Source organism: Stegastes partitus, unplaced genomic scaffold (assembly GCF_000690725.1).
Source record: "Stegastes partitus isolate 25-593 unplaced genomic scaffold, Stegastes_partitus-1.0.2 Scaffold62, whole genome shotgun sequence".
NCBI classification, from domain to species: Eukaryota; Metazoa; Chordata; class Actinopteri; family Pomacentridae; genus Stegastes; species Stegastes partitus.
In genome coordinates, this window is record NW_007577793.1 from 380,735 (window position 1) to 398,755 (window position 18,021).

The window sequence follows — 18,021 nt, forward strand, 5'->3', positions numbered from 1 at the left end:
GAAGCATGGCATGGCACTGAGGGATTGTGGAAACGCTACCATTGGGGCCGTCCACACACCGGGAGGAGTCGCAGACCATGACCGCCATCCAAATGACTCCAGCTTGTTTTTCAGGCAGATTCAAAAGATGGAGTTAAACACAGGATGCTGTGTTTGCTTGGTACCCATCTCAGACTTCTGAGCCTCTAAATCTCCAAAATCCTGCTTGTTCGCTGAGCTCTGCTTTAAAGTGGGCTGCAGTCGGTCAGAGGAGCTGTTAGGTTAGATCAAGCTAAAAAGCTGTTTTTCGCCCTGCAGATGCAGCTTGCAGTGAGCTAATCACGGAAATACGTAGCCAGATGGACTTTGTCAGCTTTCACAAGGTAAGATAGAGAAGGACAAGGTGGGAGGGGATGGGAGGAGAGAGAGAAAGAGAGAAAAGTGCCAACAGAGACAGAAATCAACTGGAGCTGAATAATGCAGCTAGTCATTCTGCAGCTGGACTTTCTGCCACTTCCTTCCATGTTGATGAGATTGTGAGCAATGTACGGTTGCACCTCTGCAGGCCTCCCATCACACAGCCTGACATCAGGAATCTTAGCACATTACAGCATGAAATGGAGATGAGGAAAAACATGCTATTTAGTCATACACGATAAGTACACATTTGTAGAGCACATCATGGTTCCTTAAATTACCATCAGCAGTATTTTTTGCTTACAGAACATCAACAGATGTTGGTATAACTGAAAAAAAAAGAAAATAGGTTTTCTTGTTTCTCCTTGTACCCTCTGCCCTTTGTCATTGCCACAACTTGATTCCGTCAGTGTTGATGAGGTCATTGTGTCGCAGTTTTTTTGAGGATGACCTGGTATTGCTTAATTGATTGCCCCATTGATTCTAGATAACATTCTGTATTGATATCTTGTGGGGTATTTCTGGTTTCTAATAATGAAGACGAACTGCACGCCTCTGGGCTGGTTTATGCAGCTTCTTTTCCCAATTAACTCTAATGCGGAGCAGCTCTGACTTGAGGTCACAAGTTTAGTTCTGATTCTCTGTCTTTGAAGTTTTGAACCAGTGCTTTAAGTTTGGTAATTGGATACCTTTTCTGAAGGTACTGAAGGTAGAAGACGGTCACTTTGAGGCCTTCAGGGGTGTAGCTGTCTTCCACAGAATCTTACTTTGGTGTTTTTTAAAAGACAGGAATTGTTGTAGCTGTTGTCAGTCTGCTCTGCTGAAGAAATGTAGCTGCTGTTTTGTTCCTTACACTAAAAGTTTGATGTTGCACTGCAGGTCCCTGATGTTGTGTCCTCGAGCAGCCTGTCCCTACACAGCGAGGGTCAAGCCCAGGTGTCTCTAGCAGAGGAAAGCTCCAAGAATGTCAGGAGAATTACAACAGTTTGAACATTATTATAAACATTATTATTTTTTATATACTATTTGCATGTTTTTGTATAATGTTTCATATTTTTGTAAAGGTAAAAGATAAAGTTTTATGATCTTGAGCCAAATGTGTCTAACACAGCTGAATCCTAAAAACAGCAGACAACAGTTTTTAGAATACATGACTCAATGTACTTCTATTTTCAATAAATGGTGTTTTTGCGTGCTTTTAATATTCTTATATGAATATCTACATTTGATAGATATCTTGAAGTAAGTATTTTCATCCTCAGATGTGAACATCGAAATGAAAATTTCAGTTTATTAAAACCATATTTTGTAGCTTTGGCTATCATTATTTTTCAGTTGTTCTCAACAAGATAATTGCTGAAGTGTGGGTTCTCAGCAACACCACATTAAAGGTGTGAAAAATGCAACCACTCTCAGATGCTCATACTAAGCAACTTGAACTTGCATCTCAAATACAGATCATATATCGGTCATCGTTACAATGTAGAGTATGGAGAGCATGCTGGATTGTAGAAACACCAAGAAAAAGCTGGAAACCCACAGCCGACCTTCAGGAATCTCTATAAAACCACACCTCCAAAAACAGTGCAGCCAAAGGACTAACCTATGACAGAAAGCACTGGTGGGGAGAGGCGCACAGGGCATTAAAACTACCTCATGTCTTAAAGAATACAAATAGACCTACATCACCACATTTACAAAACACCTCGTTTAAAGCCAATATAGATGAAAATTAGACAAATGTGATTAAACACTTGCTCAAAGGTAGACCAAAGGAAGAACATATACACAGGTGTAAACATATTGCACTGAGGATGATGGAAACCACTAAGAGCTTTTAAAGAACCTTAAATACAAATGGATGTAATCGTCTGGTGTATTTGCAGTGCAAGATGCTGCAAGTTTAGGTTGCTGTGTGTAACATTGTGATGTCCAATTAGTGCACAGGCAGAGAGGTGGGCAGGTATGTAAACAAGCGAGTAGGCCATCCAGTCCTCTCATGCAGACTGAATGCAATGATAGGACAGACTTTTTCCAGGCATTTGACTGCCACAGATAATAGTTTTTGTTTTCTTTTTATTACCACAACACTTAATCTATTTATTGATTGCTGTCAGGATATAAAGAGACGTTCAACAAATACAATACAAACATGCTTCAGGAATACGAGGTGTGTCAGAAAAGTTCCAGGACTGGTGTCACAAAAGCTATATTTCAAACCCAAACTACAAACTATGAGTTTTCCCCTTCAGATGCTCAACCAGCACGTCTACAAAGAGATCCTGCGGTGTTTGCTTTGTTCAGTGAGCGAGAAGAGGTCAGAGTTGTGGCAGGACAAGTCGTGGCTGCTTCACCATGACAACAGCCTGCTCACAATGCCCTGAGCATCCGACAGCTCCTGGCTGAGAAGAACATCACTGTGCTGGAGCAACCTCCCTACTCACTCCACCTGACTCCGTGGGATTTTTTCCTCTTCCCCGAGCTCAAGGGGGTCATCAAGGGGACGACAGAAGATGTGGACGACATCAAGATGGCTGTGACGACAGAGCTGTGGAGGATCCCAGAAGAATCCTTCCAGGACTGCATGGTGGCGTGGCAGAGAAGGCTGGGAAAGTGTGTTAGACTCTAGGGGATCACTTTGAAGGGGAAAACTTGTAGTTTGTAGTTTGGATTTGCACTGTATCTTTTGTGACACCAGTCCTGGTACTTTTCTGACACACTTCGTACATTGCATACGATGGCTTTATGTAATTTTTTTTTTTTTTACACTTTATTCATAACTTTCGTGATTGTCTGTCTGCCAATGTTTGTTTCCCTGTTTGGTTTCTTTTTAGTGGCATCGCTGTGTTCCCAGATCTCAGCGATAAACTTGGCAGTGCAGTGTAATTATTATTCATAGTAATGACTGGCTAAAATATACCAAAATAAAACTGAAGTGTTAATAAACCATAATTATCCTTTCACACATTATTTTGAGAGTGTACAAGCTGTTAGCAGTTTAAAAACCTCCTTACTATCATCTATGCTTTTTGGACATTTTTGCAGTTGTCTGGTATTCTAATCACCAAGCAATCTGAGAAAAATGGAGGGATCTCATAGAGTTGCTGCATATAGATTGATATCTAAGTTGTTATTTATTGCTACTGAAAAAAAAAAACATTAAATAACAAAGAGTTTGTCCACCAATAATAACTGATTATACAGAACTGATTCATTGCCAACCAGTTTCCTTCCATTCAATTATTTAGGTCTAATCTTGTTTTCAGGGACCCCATAATCCAGTTTCCTCATCTTTCATATGTGGTAATGTCTTAATTAATTTCACAATTGTGGAACGGAAATGGTTATGAAAAAGAGCATCAGCGGTGAAGGCGGGAGTGTAAATTAACGCTGTGACTGGTGCTGCAATGAGATGAACAATGATGCCACGGTGAGGCTCTCGTAGTGCTGCATGGAACTGATTTATCTGTGTGTGTAGTGGCTGACATAACATTTGCATTTCTTAATAGCAAAGGATGGAAGGGAGTGAAGTGGTGGAGATGGAGGAAGCAGACACTTTAGAGTTTCACTGTGGAGTGTCTGGCAGTTTAATTGTCCCATTGATACCCATGGATTGTTTTATATGTTTGAGAAATCCTACTGACAGTGAACGAAATGGTCCCTAGTTAATTAAATTATTTCCCATATGATGTCACAATCATTTTTCAGAAATAACATAAACATTTGTGCCAGTGACAAGAAAGGCTTGTACTGAGCGATGCTGTGACTTTGTTAAAGGCTCTTTTAAAGTATTTATGCATCATTTGTCACCTCCCACAAACTGCAAGAGCCTTGATAGAAACAGGGAAGCATGCAATCAGCAGCTTGTGTTCTGCTGAATGGGAAATAGCTACTCTTTCATATCACTTGAAGGCCACTGTTCACTCTGACGAGGCCTTTAAGCTTTAGATTTGATTTGTCTCCACTGGCAACCTTGATTATCTGAATATGAGTGCAAGCACATAAGAGATGGGATGCCGGTGAAATCCATGCAAATGCAAATGCCGCTAAAAACAAATGCACTCATTTGCAGTAAGCTTGAATGATTTCCTATAATAAAAAATATGTTGTAATATGAAGGAGATGTTGGAGACGTCTTAGGAGTCAAGAATAGCTAGGGCAGAGACCAGGCTTCACAGGACGCTGATGAAGCTTTATTTTATTTTTAAAAAACTTTTCTGCATCTTTCAGCAACAGAAAATGAAAAGAAAAGCAGGTTTGTTCTGTAGGAAGTAAAGAAAAGATATATACACAAATATAATAAATACACAAAAGTTAGCATTTCACAGAAATCTCCCCTTGAACTGTCTATTATGTAGTGACAGCATGCGTGTTTGCATTATTGAAAGTAGCATGCTGACATAGTTCCCTCCTATTCTCTATCACCAGATGGCTGACACAGATCTTCACTTTGGAAATCACATCTCGCCAGTGAATGTGAAGAAAGTGTTTGTCCTTTCTCTCTCCCGCTATGCTTTCATCGCTGCTGCCTTCTGTTTTCTCGCACCAAACGCCTGGCATTGAAGCGACAGGCTATTAAATAAATTAGGTTTCCTCCAGTGGGCCTGACAAAGACAGCCGCAAAATGAGAGGCCTATTACATGACCTGCTTTAGTGTTTTGTTTTCCAGCTTAACCTTACCCTTCCCTGGGGCTTACTTAGTTACGCTCCACAAAATGGTGTGCACGTATCAATTGGAGGCATCTAAAACTCACCGAGCCTGCCGGGCCAGGGCCGGCCACTGTCTGGCTTTCCAGCAGTGAGACCGTGACAAGGTCCATCGCTTGCACCTCCCATTGCTGCAGCCATCTTCGCGAGCACCTGTCACTCATTGGAGATCTGTCCCGCTCCTCCTGTTTGTCACAAGCTGATCTCCTCCTCACGTCATAGCATGACACTACAGTTACACTGCGCATGCTCAGTCTCTACGGCCGCTCCAGCAACCAGACTCTTATGCATGTGTGCTAACATCAGTCTGCGAGGGACGTCAGTACAGCAGGTATCTTCTTCCTCACTGCATGCATCACAGAAAATTACTGAGTGGAACTGAACCATTGGGGACAACTAGAGAAGACTCTGCTGCTAGGGTGCAGCTCCCCAGCTACCTCCACAGTTTTCGGTTGGCAATTAGCAAGAAGCCACTGCACTCTTTTTCTTTTTGGTTTATGGATAAATAAATGGAAACTTTGGTTAATGGTTCTCTGGAGTACAGCATGATGTCTCCAGTGGCTTGTTATATTCTGCAATCCACTTCCTGTTCGTCAGGGTCCATTAACAGCCCAGTCACAGAGCTGCTGTTGAAGGAGAAGGCACTGAACAGAACACATTTAAAACCACACATTTAGATTTATCTGGCAGACAGCGGTGAAGGCTGATAAAAGTCTTTATTTTTGCTGTTGTCACATATCATTAATGTAAAGAGCAAAACCAAAAATGTGTTTAACCCTAGTTTCATTACTTTGTGACCTCTGGACCCTGTGCATGGGTCACAGAAATGGATCAATACTGCATTTGTAGGAAAGGTCAAGTGTTTTCTTAAACAGTCAGACACTACAGCTCTGAGCACATGTAACTAGGTATCAGAAATAGTGCAGCTGCTGGAGACCGTTTTAAACTGTGGATAACATGTTTGTTGTCTTGAGTATTCACACAGGTACAACGTAACTGTGGGATTACTACAGTATCCATGTTCACCATGAAGAGAAAACACATTTGTGCAAAGCTGTAGCTCATTGGTCAAAATCTGAAGTGCACAGACAAATAAGCTATAACAGGCTTTGGCTACATGGAAAGCGTCTATTCATTTTGCTTTGTTTTACAGGAAATGTGTTGAAAATATGGAAAAATATATGCTAACACTAAATGACAAAAATAAGCTCAACGATGTGATGGGTGAAGAGTAGCAAGGCTTCCTCTGCTAGTTTACACACTATAGATTAAGACTCCTCACCTCAAGTGGGATTCGTGGGGACCACAAGGACTCGGCTGGTCGTCCTCCAACATGAATATGATAATGGAACATAAACCCTGAGAGCACTTCATCATCAGCTTTATAAATATTTATTCACGCACAACGCGCCACGGTGACACGTAAAAGCTCTGCTGCCTCAAAATGCCACTGTGGTGATTGACTTGAATTAAATGGGCGCTCTTGGCACTGGTCAGGGCAAATTAAGCGGCTGATGCTTTGTTTGGGCTCTTGAGGGCCAGCAGTGGTGGAGCACCACTGATGAATAACTTAACGCGTCCACTCATTATTGAAAGCCAATGCTTTTAAAGTGCCATGGCACGGGGCTCCTATTAAATTAAAGGCCTTCAAAAGTTACTCAGTGGCACTGTATTATGTGTCCAGAGCCATTAATAGCAATTGAGGTGAAAATCCTTGACATAACCTTGTTAGCATAGGGTACTTGATTAGCTGTTTAAAGCAACTCAGCAAGTGATTTTGCAGGGTAATCACCACAGCGATCATGACGGAGCAATTTAATTAAAAAGTGGAAAAATAGATAATAATAGAGCTACATGTCTTTTGCATTGGATCTCTGTGTCAGTGGTGACTGTAGCCTGCAGGCCAGCGAAAGAGAGCAATCCACCTGCCTGAGAGGTATTTCCAATCCTGCTCAGCCCCTCCCCATCATATCTGTGGGTGTACTATGTCAGATTAAATTCAGTCTTTAACTTTAGCCACAATAAATCTTAGTGTTTTACTCTACTGATTTCGCAAATTGATTTGTCTGGCTTGCCAACAAAAAATGCTTTTAAAAATTTAAGTGACTGTCATATCCTCCATAAGTTTGATTTTCCTCTTGGAATGAAGCAAAGTAGGAGAGTCACATAACATTACCCAGTTTTGTGTGTCTGTGTTTAAATACATACTACAATACAATTGACCATTTTAAAAGTTTATATTGTGTGTTTTTTTTAAAGTCCAGTAGAATATTCAAAACATGAAACAGGTTATTATGAATGGATTTTAGAAATTAGCATGTGGTGATGATGAGTTATGAACTCTACAACAGTTTCTTTGCATGGCAGTTAACTTACTCTGCTGGTGATTTTCTTGACATGAAGATGTTTTCCCTTGTTTGTTGAATATGAGAACTGTAAAATAAAAGTACTGGCCTATTGTTAACTGCCTCGAGTTGTTGACAAGTCTTTTATTATACCTCTGCACTGGTGACAGCTGAAAGTAAGAGGCATTATGTTTTTGGTTTGTCTAACCCATTCTTGCAGATGCAGTATCGCATGAATTCCTGCAGAGAATTTGTTCAAATTTGGCACAACTGTTCCCCCGAACTAATCACATTTTGATGGTTAAAGTCACTGTGACCTTACAAAACATGACTGAAGAGTTCATACACTTTTTATGACAACATTCCACACAATTTTAAAAGGATAAAATGAAGAAGTGATGACAGTTTTTAACCTAAAGGTCAAGTCAAGTCAAAAAATGGATGGTTGGAAGAGACAATATATCTTCTATATTCCATATCAATATTTATGTTTTTACTCAGTTGCCTACCAAAGTCAAAAGGATAAACTTCAACTTCTTCAAAATGTCCTCTGTCAGTTTCATGTACTTTGTGCACATTCGGACAAAAGCTGTCTGAACTGTGCAAATTAAAATATGCCTCTACTCATTTTAGTCCAAACTCTAGTGAAGGTGAACTGACATCGACCACGTTCTCCTGATGGACACCGAGTCCTTGTGTGTCTCCCAGAGGTGTTGGGATTGCTGAAACTCTGTACAAACTCCTGGGCCATTTCTTCATGTGTCCCCACCTTCCCATCTATCATGGCCCAGCTCAGATGGCAACAACGCTGGCAGTGGAGGGGGGGAGTAGCAGTTCACCACGTCAGCGCTTCTGCAGACCACATCCCCTGATAGTGCAGTTCTGATAAATGATATTCAGGTGTCACTGAATGGGCACCCAAAAAGACTTATGCACCAACTCTCTTGTAATAGAAAGCTCTTCTCGTAAAATCCAGAACCGACTCGTTGCTCAATCTGACAGCCTTGTACAGCAGCTGGGGTAAAGCAATTTCAACAGAAACAGAGGCAGGGTCTTCTTTGCTGTCTGCCACGAATCACAGGTTCAATCAGCTAAAATGTGAAAACTAAAGTGATACTGGACAATAGATTCATGCTTGAGCGAACAAACATGAAGGCAAGCCTTTTTTGCTTGACGAGACAGATTAAACACATTTTAACCCTAAATTGATTGTTAATGACTCATATTTGGGTCTATTTTTAAACATAAATGCTTTTACATTACATTTTTATACGACAGTCAACGTAGAGTGACAGGAAATATAAAGAGAGAGAGAGGGGGTATTATATGCAACAAAGAAAGTTAAACCGTGTGTTACGTCCCCAACTCTTCTGAGAAGAGTGGAACTGAGATAAAACCAGTTGTTTTTGGTTTAGCAAAGTTATTTATTGCTTAGTAATATAATTAACAAGCGGAGGAAGTGAAACTGCAACAGAAAACGAGGCCTGTGGGTGCTGCTAAATCAATGAAAGAAAGAAAATCAAAAGAGGTAACAGTGCTCCAAATTGCTAAGCAAAAGAAAACAGCTAAACTTGCAAACAAAACTGAAACACAAAGCGGCAGTGCTTCTGCTCCCAGTTTACCTAACAGAAGAACTCCCAACTGGATGTGGGTGTGGTGTGAAAGCTAGTCCTGCTACAGTCTTAAGATAGTAAAATGAATTTCTCATGTGGTGGAAACACTGCCATGAATCACTGGTGAATTCATCTCTTTGCAATGGGGAGAGAGAGACAATTTGTTAGGCAGCTCTCTCCCCCAGATGAACAAGAATAACATCTTATTTATACCATGACAGTGAACACAAAACTCGTCTCTCATTGGCTCGCTATAAATCAATACTGTAAGTTTGAACCTACAGGATTCTTCTTGACTGTATCAGAAACTGAAAAAAAAGAAAAAACAGCTTCCTCGAGATGTAAAGGCATTTCTCCAGAGGGACCTTGAGCTACCTTCCAATAATTGACCAAGGAGCCTGTTTAGACTGAAACTCTCTGCCTGAGGAGGCCTAAAGTCTCTCTGTCTGACCCTAGTTGTTTAATATACACATCTCACATTACAAAAAGACTGGTCAGTATGACCTGGAAAGCACATCACCATTTTGATTCCCTGAAAATGAATAAATATAAGGAACTGATCATGAATTAAAGATTAACAGATGATGAACATGAAATATTGTTCATCAATAAATCATGGTGTTCAATAAATAAATGATTACCTACAAGCTTACAACTGATTTTACTTTGACACTCACTTTTAATTTCGTTGTATGCTGTGTATGATGACAATAAAAAGCATTCTATTCTATTCTATTCTATTCTATTCTATTCTATTCTATTCTATTCTATTCTATTCTATTCTATGGCTCGCTCTGAGCTGCTAGCATTCACTGGTAAGTGGCTACCAAAACCATAGACAACGAGTAACCACCAGGTAAAAGATACAGAAGAACCAGGCTGCTATACGCAAAGACAACAATAGACCCAGAGGCAAGCTGCTCATGTTAATCACAGCCGCACTGACTGACAGTTTTGGTGTAGTTCTTACCCAGGTGTAGCGGTTGCTGCAGCTTGATCAGAGCATGTGACTTGGCAGGTGGGAGAGGAGAGGAAGGAGGGCTGGAGCAAAGGATGACAGGTAGAATGTGGAACAAGGACGGGCACCAGTCCTGGTCAGAAGCTCAGACATATCAATTTACATACAAGAAACAGGGTCAGGAAGGGTTAACCACAAAGAGGGACGGTGCAAGATCATTATGTAACACCCTGTCAAACCATGGAAATTGAGGTTATGGGGTATTTTGCCTGAACCATTAAGCTGAAGTTATTTTTTTATGTATTTGTATCCCCATGAGGAAATTCGTTCTCTACATTTAACTAAATGTTTGGAGCAGTGGGCAGCAGCAGCAGTGTGACGTCTGAGGTTCAACTTCAGCTCTAAGCCACTGCCTTATTCAAGGACGCTTTGAGCCAACTGGGCACCTGAGATCCAGTTTGACCATAGCCAACACCTGATTAGTTGCCTGAACAGTTGGTGATCTGGCAGACGATTGGTCAGGTATCTGGCATGCCAGGAAGTTTGGTCGGATGCCTTGTGTTTTCTAACGTACCATCTGCTTCCTGAGGTCTTGCACGCTTCATGTGGCAACATCTGCAACTCCAGGCCTGGTCTATTCAGAGTGAAGCTGTGGTATCACAAGATGAGAATACTGAACATACATTAATGCCACTTTTTTTTTAATTGTGAGAAGCAAGAACAGCATCCCAATGGTTGAAGAAATAGGATAAGCTCTGCATGTAAAGAAGAAAATAAATAAAACTGGTGCCTCATATGATCAGCATTACAGATTGGATTTGTCATATTTAGTTGAGTGCATAAACCTAAAATCCAATTTATTAAAATGTATTAATACAAGTTAGAGCCGTCAAGCAAAAATCTTTTAAAGGGGTAATTTCAGCATGTTTGTCAAACAGGCGCAGGATGTGTGTCAAAAGCAGTTAGAGTAAAAAATTAGCTGACTTTGACAAATAAGGCTGCTACTGCAATATTCCAAACTGCTATTATGCTGTCGGTGCATTTGTCATGTTGCTGCCATTGATTGGTGTGTTTCAGTTAAATCGAGGGCTTTGCTCAATTGCCTTCCTAAAAGCCCAGAGGACGTGGTAGTCAATGCAGGCCGTGATTTGATCATTTAAGAGATTTCCAAAAACAAGAGTACCGTGGAAATGGAATGAACGGAAAAATGTCTCTTTGATTTCTACACAGTGAAAAAATGATAAACTTATTGATGATTTGTGCTGCCATTGGTCATCTTTTTATTTCCCCTATGTATTTCTACTCTTGCAGATAACGCCAAGCATTTACCAATCCAAAGGTGATCAGTCAGAAATCAAGATTAGTCTGTAATAGGAAAATGAGTAATCCAGCAGCAGAATAAAATGAATTAGATGGTTAGTACATTTTATGAAATTGTATTAAATGACTTTTCAAAGGGCATTATATGTCTAACATATCTTGAATGTCAAACTCAGGTTTACTCTTGGTTGTACCACTTGCACTGGAAAACAAGCATTCAAAGTCCAACATACATCAGGCCTATAAGTGTGTGGATGTTTTGAAGTGTTTTTTTTTTTAATCTTATCTGTGGGTTGTGGAAACATTGAATTTTAAGAATGTGGTGTCTAGGCAGAGGGCATATAAGGGGATCATCCAAAAATGACAGCTGTGCCGTTTGATAATATGCTGCTGTGGACTAAGCTGTACAGCATGTTGTGATGAAGTGAAAGCCTCTTATAGGACCAACTACATTCTCCATGTGCACTTTTTCACCTGACACAGCAGTTCAGGAGACAAACATGCAACAGTTTTGTAGCACAAACTTCAGCTCCATCCCCATACTGTTGAATCAGATGTTACTTTTTATCGTTCAAACATAGTAGCTAATTGTACGATGTAGTCAAGTCTATACAGGAAGTTACACAGTGGTGGATTTCAGTCAAAGTCACAGTTTTTGTATAAATTTGTTTATTTTCATTATTTGAAAAATGATGGCATGCAAACACAAACTGACCCCCAGATATCAAAACCCCTTTGCAACACTTCATACTCTTCTTCTGTGTGCATGTTTGACCACAATCAAATCACGCTCAGTGGCAGCCGATCGCTAACACCCATCATCATTTTTGCAGGAAAAATACCTCCTCTCAATTCTTGCAAGAATGAGTGTGTAAAGCACACACATTGATTTTTGAGGTGTAGGGCACATGAAGTGTGGGTGGCTCTACTCCCGCAGCCTGAACTCTCTCGATGTAGTAAAATACCCTTTATCTTCCCTCAGATCCTGCACAGTGATCAAAAGACAATCTCTAACATAAAGATAAAACACTAGTTGAGCAACAACAGTTGGGGTAGGTGGCAAGAGAAAGAAAAGGAGAGACAGCGATTGGATGCCTTGAAACAAAGAAAGAAGATTTATATGTTTTGGAAGATGGTTTGCTATTCAGCTCAGCCTTAAGACAACTGGCTCTAAAGTGTGTTGCAGGTAAAGAGCAGAGGTAAACTGTTTCCAAGAATGTTTTAGCATGAAAGTAGTACATTTTAAGTGAACAGAAAAATAGAGACAACTGTGTCGCAAAATAAATTCAGCAGCCCTGCAACGATACTGGAAATCTAACTTTAATGTATGTTGACTAATTCTGTGGGATTATGCTAATGTTTTGGACTGTGCGTTAGAGTGGTTTAACACATTGGAAAGAATTCCTGATACAGCCTAATACAGCCAAATATAACTTAAAAAAATATCACAGCTCAGGATGAAAATTCCCAAAGTGGCATTTTGATCTGTGCTGAAGGTTTCTAACAAAGACAAGGCACAAATCAGGCAAACAAAACCAGTGCTGAGGTAAAGACACAATGACACTCTGGCAAAGCAGTGAATGTGGAGAGCTGCTATATATACAGAGGAGATAATGAGATGAGTGGGAACAGGTGAGAAGAGAAGCAGAATGATCAGTTGATCAAACAGAAAAAAACAGACAGAGCAAAATGAGTGAATGAGTGGCACAATCCAAATCTTCTATTCCCAAACACTCTTTTCACTATTTTTTTTACAACCATTTATAAGATTCAGATTTACTTTGCATTTTCACTTTACCTTGAACATTACCTTGAAACATTATTTATGTAGCAGACATGTTTATTTTGGTTCTTCTTTCTCTAATTTGAATGTAAGATATTTTCTATTTTGATCATGTAAGCATGTGTTAGCACTCTGCGCTTGAGTTGACTTTTCTGGACTTACTTGTCCTCGTTAATCGCTGTCCACACATAGACTGGTATTTTTAAAAACATGTTATTTGCATTTTGACCTTCTGGTCACATGCAAACACAGTTTTAGTCAGTGAAAACTGAGTCTCTAGAAAGCTAATTCCAGGTTGAAAATATACAGTTTTACCATTTAGACAGAGAGAAACTGAGACTTTAGGCTTGGGACATCAGAGTGTGCACTGTTGCATCCTTTGTTTCATGTTGTGGCCAAAACAGTGCTGGTGCTAACAGGACTTTTCACATGTGTGCATTGACAGTTGTTTATTAGAGGCATCAGATTCAGTCCAAACAGATGATTCCCTCTTTCCTTGATGCACCATCTGACTGGCAACCTGACTTATGCTTAGGTTTATACCACTGCCTCTTGGGTTGATGTGCTCTTGACAGCGCTCAAGTTGTGTTTTAAAGTTTTCATGAGGATAAAAATGTTTCATGAGAATGACAGGAAGAAAAACCTCATTTTTTAAGACACCCATGTAAGTTTGGACTAGACCTCAGTATAAATGCCATTTAAAGATTTAGTGATGATTAAGACTTTCTGTGAAACATAAACACCTAAATCAACTTTAAGGACTTCAAACCACTTATCTATTCAATTCAATTCAATTCAATTTTATTTGTATAGCGCATATTTACAACAACAAGTCATCTCATAGCGCTTCACAAAGGCAGAGACAAACACCCAACAATCCAAAACATCTGGATTCCCTATAAGCTTCAGCAGTCCGCAAGCAGTCCGCAACAGTGGGAAGGAACCGAAAACCCCCACAGGGGAAAAAAAAACTCAGACAGAACCAGGCTCAGGGAGGGACGGCCATCTGCCTCGACCGGTTGGGTGGATGTAGGATGAATTAAAAAAATTTAGTTTATAGTTTAAAAAGTTATTAGAATTTATTGTCCTTTTGTAACAGGAGGCATCATGGTGGGGCAGCAGGATACAGAAGGTGAGGCCAGCGGCTGTAATTCAGGAGCTCCAGATCCAGAGACATCCACAGAGAGAGCAGGCGCAGGAGAACCTCGGGGGGAGTCACAGAGTTAGTCATATGTAATGGTGATAGGCAACTATATCTATCTCATACTCAAAATCGGCCTTATCACAGACCAAATAGCAACTTTTAGCAGTAAAACTCCGCTCACTGGTGACCTTTGTCAGCTTAGTTGTCATCACAGTGTGTTATTTTTTTAAAAGCTGATCAAAAGCCCTGAACACCTGAAGACCCAATCATAATCTGATAACTGTGACAAATACTAAGAAGCTGGCAAGCAGCTAACTTCATGTTTGTAGAGGCATAAATATATTTTAAAAAATGGGTTTATTGCTAAAATAGTAAAACTCAGCCACTGCCTCGGGGCATTTTAGATATCAGAAGACGGAGCTGTAGATGAGGTGAGTTTAGCTAAGTGACATAATGAGCTTTAAGTAGAGCCCTGATTCTGAATCAGTGGAGATTAAGTAAGAAGCTTCGCAGAAAGAGCTGCTCTGATAAAGAGTTAATATAGAAAGATGAGGATCTGGAATAATAATAGAGAAATAATAGAGGTGTGCGATGGGCACTGAGATTAATGTGACCTTCTGCTGTAGCTTCATGAAGACAGAGAGAAACTGAATGAGACACACAGACAGATTAAAAAATCTACTTTACTGTGACAGGACTTACATCACCTCGAGGCAAGTGCTTCTCATATTATCATCACCCTCAGTTATTAACACACACTCAGTTTGCCTCCATTAGTTCGGAGCAGATTGCGGACCCTTGAAATCTCCAGAGTTTTTTGTTCTCTGAGATCTTTGCTTCAGCAAGAAATGTCATCAATAATTGTTTTTTTCTCCCAGTGAATATAAACTCTGTGTCACATGTGAGTCCAGTAGGTGTTAAAAATGTCTTCACATGTTCTTGATTCCAGAAAAAAAGTGTCTCTCCGCCTGCCTCTGTTGTCTTCTTCGCTCCAGGGCAGTTGGGTGAACAAGAAATAATTAATAGCTTTCCAGGCTAATGGGTATTGATAGACCATCAGTAATGTACCCACATGCTCTGCCAGAGCCTTTTGTGCTCCTGTTCAAGAGGTCTTCTGCTTCGTTCAGCAATTTCATGTCTCATAAAATACAGCTTGAAGTAATCTTCAGAATCAGTTTCCAATACTGTCATTGGGAACTTGGAGGAAACCAAGGTCTTCTGGCTGTATAGTAATTAGGCACTGAGTCATCACGGCTGCTCCCTCGTTTGCTGCTGAGTTGACTGGTTCTCTCCTTCAGGACTGCACTCTGCTCTTTGGCTGAAACACATTGTCATTCAGTTAATGGCAGTATCTACAGTTTCTCTTTTTGCCAGTTGAGCCAAGAACAGTGTGAAACGATATAATTGCACACCTCCTCCGGTGTGGTATTTCTTTTGTGCATGCTTTTGTGCGTCTTGATTTTACACCCTTTCTTTTGAGGAAATGAAAGTCGTCAGAGAATCACCCTTTCTCCAAGAAACACTGAGCTGACAGACTTTCTCTGCTCTGTTTTTTTTTAAACTTTCTGTCCTCAAGCAGCGTGAAAAAGCTGCACTAAGTCAAACAGAATCTTTGTTTACCTCCAAATGGAACTCTCTGATGTGTCACCGCACTGTCTGAGTTTACCTGACATTTTCAGACTCACAGCTTTTTGTTATGTAACTATTCTCGTACCAAAATTGCCTGCTCTCTGTTATTTCTGTTTCTGGTTTCCAGCAGCATGAGGCAACAAAACACTTTCACATAATGGAACATCTGCTTTAATAGGTCCATAAATGTAGTTTTGGTAATGTAAGAGCTGTTTAAACATTCCTGGCGTGACAAGAAGGAATTTTACATTTTGTGGAAGCTGACATTGCTTCTTCTCTATAGCAGCAGAACTCTCTCTTTGATGCTTTTATGTAATTCTTGCACAAGATGATGATAAATATCGCAATAACCCTCATTTTTCTACTAAAAGCCACAAACATCTCCTCCCATCCTACTTTGTGCTCACCACTGGCCTGGGTATTTAAAAAAAAATTGCAATGAAGCCAAAACAGAGAAAAACAAAACATCAAATACTGACCAATTTATGTGTCTGAAATATTGTAGATAAAATATTATTTTGGATTTGTAGCACATTTAAATCCTGTGGATCCAGCTAAAATAGTAGGATTCTGGCCAAAATGGATGGAATAATAGAGAAGCCAATGCATTTGTTAAAGTGCATTTGAAAGCAACAAAGGCTGAACAAAGGGCTTTTAGAAAAACACAGTTGAACTGAAAAAACAAACAATATAAATAATAATGATGATATTAAATAATATAAATAATTGTAACAGACAAAATACAGCATGTTAGGTTTGTAGCAGACTCACATGTGCTCAAATTGCCTCAGTAATATAGGAATGCATGATGATATGAGTGTCATTATTGGTATTGTACAATATACCGGTAAATAGGTTTCAAAAGGAAATAGCAGCATCAGTCCTGAACAGTGATTTGGAAGAAATGCTTCTCAGGCTTAAAGTTTACAGTTTAGTTTAAAAATGTTAGATGCAAATAAATATGGTATATTTTTCATGTAGGCTAATTAGTTTTCTTATTTTGCTCATTGAAGGTGAGCATTAGAAAAACATTGTAAATCACTATGTGCCAGTGGTCGGTGGGACATAATAATATTTTAATTCTATCACACTGGTTAAACAAAAATGAAAAAAAATCATGAAAAAAAATGACAAACAACTAGCTGACAAAATATCCTGGTTCAAATTATGTGCAAAAACAGTTATTTTCCATTTTCATTAGATGCTTTACAAAGAAACACTGTAATTTCACAGATATGGCCTCAAATATTACACTCATAAAACAAAAAGGGATCAACACATGCTCAAGATAGTTGAATATGTTAGAAGACACATAAAGTGCATGCCACTACAACTTCCAAAACACTTTGTTTATTTCATTGAGATTAAAATGTACACGATCAGAACAGTTGTGCAGAACCCCCCAGAGGAATTGAAAAATTAAAAATGGCATTTGTCTGTGTTATGACTCTGCTTGTGGGCTGCAACATAAAGTGAAGACCAGAGATTAAAAAAACGAGTGTTAGTTCAGTGAATAAATACATGAAGCAGCCATGAGAGCATGTTGAGCTCCAGCAGCAGAAATGTGGTGACATGACAAGACTCCTGAGGCCAGCCTGAAATCCACACATTGTAAGGTGTGGACAGTAAAAACAATTAAGCCCATGTAGCACCCAAAGACACTGCCACTGCAAGACCTGTGGGGCTGTGGGGGTGCAAATGAGTGCAACATGTCAGAAAGATTCAACCTGGAGAGCAGTTCATCTTTGTACTGTAGACTCTATGCATTGTGTTGGATTTAATGATTGTTATGATTTTATTTTATTTTTTTTACAGTGAATAGAGGAGATATTCTCTTATGAAGAGACGATATGTGCATATAATTATACAATTATGTAATATATTTGTTTAACTGTTACATAGCAACCCAGTCTCACACCAAATCGTGTAATACCTACGTTTGTCAACAGCGCAAAACGTAGCCATGTCACAATAAGGGCTCTGAAATTGTAGCATATGTTTCATTTTCCGAGTCATTTCTATTCATAAAAACATGAAGGAATATTAATTTACAAGTCACCAGTCAGACTTACAGATCATATGACATTTGTGTCAAAATATCAGTCTGGCTCACTTGTGATTGGTCA

The 18,021-nt window shown here is 39.7% G+C and overlaps 1 protein-coding gene across 4 annotated transcripts in view; it reads left to right on the top strand.

Annotated features, from left to right (window-relative positions):
• The window catches only part of igsf5b (immunoglobulin superfamily, member 5b), an 18,208-nt gene extending 16,501 nt beyond the window's left edge, over window positions 1-1,707 (top strand). For 2 of the 4 annotated variants that reach the window (XM_008275948.1, XM_008275947.1), the window contains exons 9-10: window positions 298-362; window positions 1,276-1,707. In XM_008275948.1, coding sequence (XP_008274170.1) covers window positions 298-362; window positions 1,276-1,386 — 176 coding nt within the window. In that variant the 3' untranslated portion in view covers window positions 1,387-1,707. The remainder of the gene's footprint in view (window positions 1-297; window positions 363-1,275) is intronic. The other 2 variants (XM_008275950.1, XM_008275949.1) reach the window with 2 other exon arrangements.
• The last annotated feature ends 16,314 nt before the right edge of the window (window positions 1,708-18,021 follow it).